This window comes from Acanthochromis polyacanthus, chromosome 11 (assembly GCF_021347895.1).
Source record: "Acanthochromis polyacanthus isolate Apoly-LR-REF ecotype Palm Island chromosome 11, KAUST_Apoly_ChrSc, whole genome shotgun sequence".
Classification (NCBI taxonomy): Eukaryota; Metazoa; Chordata; class Actinopteri; family Pomacentridae; genus Acanthochromis; species Acanthochromis polyacanthus.
The window spans coordinates 5,481,035-5,491,023 of record NC_067123.1 but is presented as its reverse complement, the minus strand read 5'-3'; the positions used below and the strand labels follow the sequence as shown (position 1 = coordinate 5,491,023).

The 9,989-nt window shown below is 43.3% G+C and overlaps 1 protein-coding gene across 2 annotated transcripts; it reads left to right on the top strand.

Moving 5' to 3' along the window:
* The first annotated feature begins 871 nt into the window (after positions 1-871).
* On the top strand, positions 872-9,967 carry dnai2b (dynein, axonemal, intermediate chain 2b). Of its 2 annotated transcripts, none has more exons than XM_051955709.1 (13): positions 872-1,247; positions 2,346-2,507; positions 2,605-2,726; positions 2,809-2,951; positions 3,108-3,200; positions 3,300-3,439; positions 3,853-3,975; positions 4,063-4,286; positions 4,677-4,812; positions 4,891-5,037; positions 5,818-6,042; positions 6,885-7,681; positions 8,693-9,967. In XM_051955709.1, exons 1-12 carry the CDS (start codon positions 1,065-1,067, stop codon positions 6,954-6,956), a joined length of 1,770 nt encoding a protein of 589 aa, XP_051811669.1. In that variant the 5' UTR covers positions 872-1,064; the 3' UTR covers positions 6,957-7,681; positions 8,693-9,967. The 2 variants fall into 2 exon arrangements, with proteins under 2 accessions (XP_051811669.1, XP_022061422.2); XM_022205730.2 differs by having other exon boundaries at positions 875-1,247; positions 3,108-3,221.
* Positions 9,968-9,989: the final 22 nt, after the last annotated feature.

Sequence of the window (9,989 nt, the reverse complement as noted above, 5' to 3'; positions counted from 1 at the left end):
TCGAGCAGTGGTTAGCACTTTTGGCTTGCAGCAAGAAGATGGGATTCTGGGATCTTTCTGCATGGAGTTTGCATGTTCTCCCTGAGCATGCATGGGTTTTCTCCAGGTACTCCGGCTTCCTCCCACAGTCCAAAAATATGCTGAGGTTAATTGATAACTCTAAATTGTCCGTAGGAGTGAATGTGAATGTATTTGTTTGTCTGTTTATGTAGCCCTGTGACAGACTGGCGACCTGTCCAGGGTGTCCCCTGCCTTCGCCCGAGTCAGCTGGGATAGACTCCAGCACCCACCGCGACCCTAGTGAGGATAAAGCGGTGTATAGAGAATGGATGGATGGATGGATGTTTTGACTTATTTCACACTTTTTTGTTGATTATGTAATTCCATTTGTGTGCATCCATAGTCAGTGAGAATCTACAATGTAAATAGTCGTGAAAATAAAGAAAAATATTAAACAAGGTGTGTCCAAACGTTTGTTTGGTAGTGTATATCACGCTGGATAAAAGCATCTGCTAAATGAAATGATATATGTAACTGTAGAAACTGTTCAGGTGAGGTTCTTGTGCTCACATTAAAGTACAGAATGTTTGTCCTGATGTCACTCAGGATCCATCTGTGGACATCTGAAGACAAACTGCATTTTAAATGTAACATTATGAATGTGCAAAACAGTTAATCAGGAGGATCTGAATAAAGCTGAATAGTCGCAGTAATGTTCACCTCAGCAGGGTTCTTTGTGGGGAAAAATGAACATTATTATCAGCTTCAGCTTCAAATCGCAAACGAAATCAGCAGCTTTAAAACATTAAACTGATTTCAGTCCACAACATGCACAGATTCCTTCCTTGTAACCGAAAACATGTAGCGAGCTGCTCAAACTTTACCTACTGTAAATTGCCGCTTTAAATAAAGTTCATTCCATAGGGGGGGGAGAACCCGCCGCTGTTGCTAGGATACGGTGGCGTTGATGTCGTTGCTGGGAAACTGCAAACAGGAGAAACAAAGTTCTGCTTCGGTTGTTACCGGACTCGGTTTCACGTCGGTGTAGCGGAACGTGTCTCGACATGGAGATCGTTCATGTTTACACCAAGGACCGGGAGGAGTTCGGCCGCCAGTGTCTCCTGTGGGACCGACCCACGGAGCTGCTGGCGGACATTCTTCCGGATCAGAACCTCGCCTCGAACTTCATCCAGAGAAACCACAAAGACCAGGCGGTGCAGGCCGGCAGGCAGGTGTCCGAGCACCAGGTAAATAATACCTTGTAAGATATGAACTGGAATCAGTCTGTGAAGGTAAAGTCACCAGCTGTTCTTGAGCAGGTCCAGAAAAAAACAACTACCTAAAATGCATTAAACAACACAAAACTTAACTCAGTATTAGATATTATCCAAAATCCATTAAAAAACGGGAAATTAAAGTTAATCAAAGGTGGAGACAGCTCTGTTCTGATTTCAGTTAAACCCTGATGCTGGTTTTAAACTCTAAAGCTTCTGAGTCTTTAATGTTTTGGGGATATATTTAACTTTTTCTTGCTTTAGCTGAGAAATCAGATTAACCTGAAGCCCTTTATGAACTGAGAAACCCGACCAGCTCCAGCAGATGTTCTGGTTCCATCTGCTGCTGTCTGGATGGACTATTAAACATAATGAATAATTACAAACATCATCTGCCTCACAGTAAAACAGTTAATTGTCTAAAATGAGGAAATTGTTTGTTTGTTTGTTTGTTTTTTGGGTTGTTTTTTTTTAGAATATTGAAGCGATTAAATGTCTCTAAATATCCAAAATAAATAGATCTAAAAAAAATTATAAATACATTATAATAATGAAAAGAAAATGCTCAAAATATCTGGATGAAAAATCCGCAAAGTAAGGACATTAAGAAAATGTTTTTTTTAAAAATCCCTTAAACATCAATAAAATATCAAGAATATTACAAATATCTGTGAAAAAGAACAAAATGTTAATGAAATCTGGAAAAACAATCCACTGCAGAAGACATCTGTGTGCATCCTGATGTTAGAGTTTAACCCAGAGATAAACTCTTCTGTTCTAATGATGAGTTTCAGCAGAAATAACTCAAAGCATTCTGCTGATTTCATTCCATTCTCTATACACCACTTTATCCTCACTCGGGTCGCGGGGGGTGCTGGAGCCCATCTCAGCTGACTCAGACGAAGGCAGGTTGCCAGTCCATCGCAGGGCCACACACACAGACAAACACTGCTGATTTCAGTTTTGGTCTAAAAGACAAAATGCCTCATGATCAGGAACATACCTGTTGTTTTCAGGTGACATTGTGTGGTTCAGGTCAGGTGGGACTCAGGTATTGCTCTTTTTTTTCAGGTGAACACTGAACGTTTCGAGTCCGACAGCCATGGAGTAAACCATGTGGAAGGGGGGTGGCCCAAAGACATCAACCCCCTTGACATGGAACAAACCATCCGTTTCAGGAAGAAAGCAGAGAAAGATGAGAGCTACTTGAACAGCATCCAACAGCTGGGCAGTGTAAGATCCTCATCCGTCCATCTGAGTCTACTTTAGTCATTTCGTTGTCCAGTGTGTGATGTCACTGTGCACTATGTGACATCATTATGTGGTCCAGGTCACTGAATATTGTAGCAGACAGAACAATGCCGTGGACATCTACCAAGAGCCCTTTGATGGCTGGGAGGAAGTAGAAGAAAGTCCAGAGCCACCATCTGCCAAGACTATCAACGTATTCAGGTACTGCTGACACCCAGCTGATCGATCAGCAGATCTATCAATTTCTATCATTGATTATTGGATGTTCCTCCTGTCTCTCCAGAGATCCTAATGAAGTCAGACGTACTGTCACAGGCTTGTCATGGCATCCTGATGGTGGTCGGAAGCTGGCAGCTGCCTACTCCTGCCTTGACTTCCAGAAAACCTCCAGAGACATGAGCCTAGACTCGTACATCTGGGACGTGGGTAAGTCACCAAGAACCGGAACATCTGGGGGATGGAAACGTCAAATGGGACTTTTGTCTCTATGACATATCAGACAGGACTTATACCTCGGTTTTGGATGTGGTTTGAACTGGTTCTGAGTGCACTTGGCTCACTGCTGGATGTTTCATGTTTCAGAGAACCCAAACCGACCAGAGCTGATCCTGAAGCCAGCATCACCCCTCGTCTGTCTGGACTACAACCCCAAAGATCCCCACACTCTGGTAGGAGGTAGCTACAATGGACAGATTGGTGGGTTCAGGTGCATGTTGACTGGCAGACATTCTGTGTATCGCTTGGTTCATTAACCTGCAGGTGTGCTTGTTTCAGTGTACTGGGACACCCGGAGAGGCAGCCAGCCGGTGGAGTTATCTTCTGTGGAACATAGTCACAGAGATCCAGTCTATAAGATCATCTGGCTGCAGTCCAAGACCGGGACAGACGCCTTCTCTGCCTCCACGGATGGACAGGTAGACTGATAATAGACACGTAGACCGATAATGGACAGGTAATTTATGATTTACATGTACACTGATGATGACAGGTAGATTGATGATGGACAGCTAGACTGATGATGGACAAATAGGCTGATGTTGAACAGGTAGACAGATAATGGACAGGTAGACAGATAATGGACAGGTGGACTGATAATGGACAGGTAGAATGATAATGGACAGATAGAATGATAATGGACAGGTAATTTATGATTTACATGTTGACTGATGATGACAGGTAGATTGATGATGGACAGCTAGACTGATGATGGACAAATAGGCTGATGTTGAACAGGTAGAGTGATGATGGACAGGTAGACTGATGATGACCAGCTAGATTCATAATGAACAAGCCTGTATGACCATAAAGTGTCCCTATGTGTCTTCAGGTTCTCTGGTGGGATGCCCGGCGGCTAAGCGAGCCCACAGAGCGCCTGGTTTTGGACCCGACTCGGGAGGGGAACCTGAACCGGGCTTTAGGAGCGATCTCTCTGGAGTTTGAGGCCACCATGGTGAGTCTGTCTGTCTGTAACTGTCCTCAGGAACAGACTCTTTCCTTGTCTCAACCCTTCAGCCTATCTCGTCCTCGATATTTGCAGCCGACTAAGTTCATGGTGGGGACAGAGCAGGGCCTGGTCGTCTCCTGCAACCGGAAGGCAAAGACTCCGACAGAGAAGATCGTCTGTACATATGACGGTCACCATGGTCCAGTCTATGCCCTGCAGAGGAACCCTTTCTTCCCCAAAAATTTCCTGACCGTGGGGGATTGGACGGCTCGCATCTGGTCCGAGGACATCAAGGAGTCGTCCATCATGTGCACCAAGTAGGACTCAGAGAATGTTGGTTTGACAGTCTTACCTCTAATAAAAGCAGAAATGAGAACAGAACTTAAATCCACACTGAAGATATGATGTCTGTAGAGTCTTCGTCTTTAGTCTGATTGTCTCATCTTTCAGTCATTTTAACTTTGATTTATCTCATCAGCTTTTATCTTGTTGAATCATATTAAACTTCAATTTGTGTTATTTCATTTAGATTTATATCATCATCTCATTTCATCATCTGATTTGGTCGTTCTGTTCGATCCATCCACATATTTTGTCATCTTGTCCTCGTCCTGTTTCACGTCCCCCCAGTCTGTCCTTCGGCTCATCTACCATCCTGCTCAATTACCTCACACTCAGGATTCGCCTGCTGTCATTTTGTGTTCCAGGTACCAGATGTCGTATCTGACAGATGCCTGCTGGAGTCCAGTACGACCCTCAGTCTTCTTCACCCTGAAGATGGACGGCATGTTAGAAGTGTGGGACATCCTGTTCAAACAGAGTGATCCCATGCTGAGTCTCAAGGTGCCGCAATCTCGTCTGTACATCCGCTGGTTTGGAGTTTTTTTCATCTGTTGTTGACATTGCTGCTGTCGTCCTCAGGTGTGTGACAGAGCACTGTACAGCCTCCGTGTTCAAGACAATGGCCGTCTGGTGGCCTGTGGCTCTCAGCAGGGTGAAACAACGCTGCTGGAGATTTGTTCTGAACTGTCGACCCTCCAGAAGAATGACAAGAGTCTGCTGGCTGCTGTAAGAGACACCGACACACTAAACCTTGACTTTAACCAGCTCCATCCTAAATAACTACTTAAAGTTTCTGAATAACTTTGAAGTCTCAGTCAAAACCATCTAGGAATGGATCTCATGATGAAATGTGATGTAATCCATTTTATATTTTCAAAATTTGACCTAGTTCAGTCAGATGAAGTTGGCACTGCACGCAGACATCAAACATCAAACTTCATTGTGGGACTCCAGACTTGCAGCAATTTTTGAATTGTTGACTTTTGCTGCCTCCTTCTGTCAGATGTGATCATAAACTGAATATCTGAATATTTTAAGATGTCACTCTGCTCTCTGTAAAATTAGAACGCATGATTTTATTGCATTTTATGGCAAAAAAAAACAACAGTCTTCTGATTTATCAGGAATGAAAATAACTATTGGTTGCATCAGTGATTTGATGCATTGAATTTCAAACAATAGAAGGCTGAGCTGCAAGCTGGTTTTTGGTAGCTGAGTTTGTGTAGAACAGAATGAGGTAACACTGGTCCAATGACAAGAAAACAGAGTGAACCTTATCTGGTTGGTGTTTAAATACTGAGATTTTAATGCCCAAATGATTCTGTAATAAAAACAGATATTTTTATTCCTTATAAAACAACAGCAGCTCCTATAAAAATGTATTTCATATATGCTACTATCTAAGCTGCTAGTGATTCTGAGAGCTGCATCTCTGTGATGACATCAGCGTGGGTTAGACGGTTAAATAGCAGGGGGTGCTCCTCCACTGACTCGCTGCCTCTGCAGATGTTTGAACGAGAGACAAAACGAGAGAAGATCCTGGAGGCCCGACAGAGAGAGATCCGTCTGAAGGAGAGGAGTCGCTCAGAGCAGAGCCGAGAGGAGGAGATTGGACGGGAGGATGGCGAGGATGACCCCGATCAGCTGATCACCAGAGCTGAGAGCGACTTCTACAGCCAGGTGGAGGCGGAGTTAAAGAGGAGGGAGAGGAGGGAGGAGGAGGCGCTGAGGGTGAGTCACTCATGCAGCCTCATTTCATCACACTTCCACCTCCGTGCTTCACTGTCAGGATTCCCTGTGGTAGTCCTGGTCAGGTTCACACCAAACATGCTGGTCTGAGGTCTCCATCTGAGTCCAACTAATTTATCTTCATCTGACCAAAGAATGTGCTCCAACATTTATCAGGCTACTTCTCATGTTCTTCAGGAAACTTTCATCTGGAAGTTTAGTTCTGAGCAGCAACCACTATTGTTCTTGTCTTCCATCCATAGTGGTTGATGTTCTGAAGTGTCCTTCACACTGTCTGAGCTTCACACAAACTCTGATTTCCTTTCATAACTCCTGTACCAAGTCTGAAGCAGCTGCTGTCTGTTTTATCACAGCTTGTGAAAGTTGTACACTGTTTGTGGAATCATTTTAGGAGCCCTGATTAGTGGTACTATGGCTTTTATGCTATTTTTCACTTCCTCTGTTCAATACTTTTCCATGTGGAGCCATAATGCAGACATAGATAGACATAGTCCATTGGTCCAAAATTGAGAAAGTTCTGCTGTTCACAGCTAATTTTAGAACCATGTTCATCAGTTAGACTGGTTGGAAATCACAGCTGCACTCAGTTTAGTTTCACTGATCACAGCTGGATTCACTTTGGTTCACAGAATTTAACTTTGGAACCTGCATTTTTAAAAAGGGAGTTGTTTTTGGTTGTTCATCAGAGTCAATACTCTGCTGTTTATCTTAGAAATAATCTGATTACTGTGATTTCATCCAGTGTAGAATCACTTCATATTCAGGTAGTATTATGCACTGCTGCTGTAAACTGTCACACAATGTCTTGGTATTCTGTTGTGCAGGAAAAAGATGTCTGTGAAGAAAAAGAAGTAAATGATGAAGAAGAAGCTGGACGAAACGAAACATCTTCGTGAATCTCTGTGCTTATTTTCTTTGTATTAAACGCTTCATAGTCATCATCTGTTCTCTGCATTTTCTTTAGTTTTCATTACAAGTTGCACAGATTCACTTCAATAAAGTTGAGAAACTCAAACTGGACTCAGGTGCTGTGATGAACCTGCAGCTCCAGTTTCTGAGTGCTGCTGTCATGTTCAGATGTTCCTCATATTTTTTGCAACTATTTCTCTTTCATATTTTACATAATACTATATTAAATTCATGACAGGGCTGCTGTACGTGCAGATCAATCAGTGGAAACAATCAATACGTAATAAACTCTGACATTACCGTCATCGGGATTTAACTGTCTGTGCCGTTCTACTAGTGACCTGTGGGGGGCAGCAGCACACCTCTCCTGCCAGCCGCTCATCTCCCAGAAGAAGAAGAAGAGTAAGAGGAAGAAGAAGAGGAAGAAGATCGGCTTTTGTTGTGTTAGTTGTTAGCAACAGACGTTCCAGCAGCTTGATTCAGGTTGTGTTCCGGTTGAGTCCGGGCTCCGGTGTGAACATGTCCCGGGTCCAGAAGATGCGGCAGTTCGTCGCTCAGCGGCTGCACGCGGCGGCCGAAGAGATTTTGGCGGTTTTTGAGAAAACGATCGATAAATACGAGCAGGAAGCAGCTCTGAATCACGAGGTCATTTCCCGCCAGCACGCGCTGCTCTGCGCGCTCCGCAGCCCACTGGTGGATCTGAAGTCCACAGGTGAGTCTCACCTGAGTCCAGAGGGTTTATTACGAGGCGAGATGAGCTTTTAGTCAGAGTCTTCAGTGTCAGGAAGGTCTTTTAACCAGCTAGATCTCCATGGTTACTAACAATGTGGAGCTAGATCTCCATGGTTACTAACAATGCGGAGTTAGATCTCCATGGTAACTAAATGTGGAATTCGATCTCAGTGGTAACTGATGCTGCACAAATAGATCTCCATGGTAACTGTTGCTGCATAACTACATCTCCATGATAGCTGATGCTGTGGAGCTAGATCTCCATGGTAACTGACAATGCTAAGTCAGATCTCCATGGTGACAGACGCTATTGAGTTAGATTGCCATGCTAACTGATGCTGCACTGCTAACCTGAGGGCTACACTATGAAGCCAGGTCAACATATCCAGACTCTCAACAAAACTAAAACTCCAGTCATGAAGGTGGTTTTCTACTTTCTTTGTTAACTCAGAGTTTCTGCTTCAGACTCAGTGTGTGTGTGTTCAGTGTGTGGACATTTAATGCGTTGTGTGACTCTTCTGTACAAAATGAAATGATCGTGTGCAGCTACTTCAGTCAGCAGGTTGTTTTAATGGAGAACAATGAGGAACATTGAAATGTATGTAGCGCTACGACCAGAAATGATGAAAGACAGGAATGCTGGTAGAAAACTGTTAGATGTGTGTCATTTAAGCAGTTTCGTCTCAGGAATCAATAAAGTATTTATGATTCTGATTAATGTGTTTATTTACTGATAAATGCAGCAGATTATTGAAAACCGACAGCTGCACATTAAAGCTGTTAAACTTCAGACTTCATATATTTAAACACGATATTGTATGCAGAAATCACATCAGTGTGTTTCCATGTTTGGTCAGTTTACTCTGCTGGTACTGCAGCTGATAGAACACTGATTAGAACATTGATTATCCATTGGTATTTATGACAAGAATATTCAGTCAGTAAAATAACATGATTTCCTGGATTGTGGGATCGGTGTGTTTTTCTGCAGATGCCTTCACGCAGCAGCTGATGGTCAGTAAAGATGCAGCTCCTCTGGAGGACAAGAACGAGACCCAGCAACAGAACCAGGACCCAGAACCTTCACAGGTTAAAGAGGAACAGGACGAAGAGCAGCTCCACCTGGACGAGGCTGACATCATCAAGTTCACCTATAGTTCCAGGTGTGCAGTGACGTCAGGTGAGAACCTGGGCCCGTCAGCCAGACCGGGACCAGGAGGTCCAGATCAAGATGTCCTTCTGGTGTCGTCCTCGGACACTGAGGACAGCGAAGACTACAACAAGGACTCTGTTGGTCCCAGACCTGCTCCAGACACACCGAAGCGTCGTGGAGCCAAAAGCAGTTTCACCTGCCGGGTCTGCAGCCGAAAATTCAGTGCTCGCAGGTTCCTGTTCAGACACGTCAGATCTCACCTGCAGGAGGCGTCGCTCGTCTGTGGGATGTGCGGTGAAAGCTTCGACGCTGCAGATAGTCTGAAGCTTCACCTGCAGACTCACCTGAAGAAGAGTCCCCTTCAGAACCAGAACCAGACCGAGACTGAGACAGGAACTGGGACCTGGAGCAGCGGGAGGCAGCACTCGAACACAAACGTCCAGGAGAAGCAGAAACCTGACAGGTGTGACGACTGCGGGAGGCAGGTGTGGAAGAAGAGGCGGCACAAATGTCGGACCTGGAAGAAAAAACAGAACCCAAAGGGTCCAGGAGAAACCAAAAAGAAGAAAAAGAAAACCTGAAGGATTATTTCAGAGTTGGACCTGCAACTCAACTTCAGTTTAATAATCAGATGATTTAAATGTTAATTTCTCAGCAACAGGATGTGAAACCACAGAACCTCAGAACGACAGAACCGCTGACCAGAGAAGAAGCTGGAATTTTTGAAAAGATTGAATATTTAGATTTAAAAGATCAAATCAAAATGTAAAAAAATGTAATGCTTTATTTTAAGAATGTCTTGAGTTTTTCACAATTAAACCAGCAAGTTAAAATATTTTTCTAAAAATCTGTTTTGAAAATAGTTTTGGAAAATTTGTAACTTTAGTGTCAAAAACCTTTTTTGTTTTACGTCATTTAAGCAGTTTTGAAAAATAAACTTATGATTTCATGAGAAAATGTTTTACATTTAAAACCTGTACTTAAGTTAATTCAAATTCATTTTTGAATCTTTTCTTTGACAATAAACCGACTTTATTCTGTGATAATTTTCTCTGGTTGGTTGTTGCTGGATTGCATTTCCATGTTAATATCTGACATAAATACATTTACTCAAACATTAGCGTTATACTCTTTT

Coding starts and splice junctions, on each gene's coding strand:
- dnai2b (XM_022205730.2), top strand. CDS start 1,065: ATGGAGATCGTTCATGTTTACACCAAGGACCGGGAGGAGTTCGGCCGC. Junction 3,976..4,062: donor TGGAGTTTGAGGCCACCATG/GTGAGTCTGTCT, acceptor CGATATTTGCAG/CCGACTAAGTTCATGGTGGG. Junction 4,287..4,676: donor TCGTCCATCATGTGCACCAA/GTAGGACTCAGA, acceptor TTTGTGTTCCAG/GTACCAGATGTCGTATCTGA.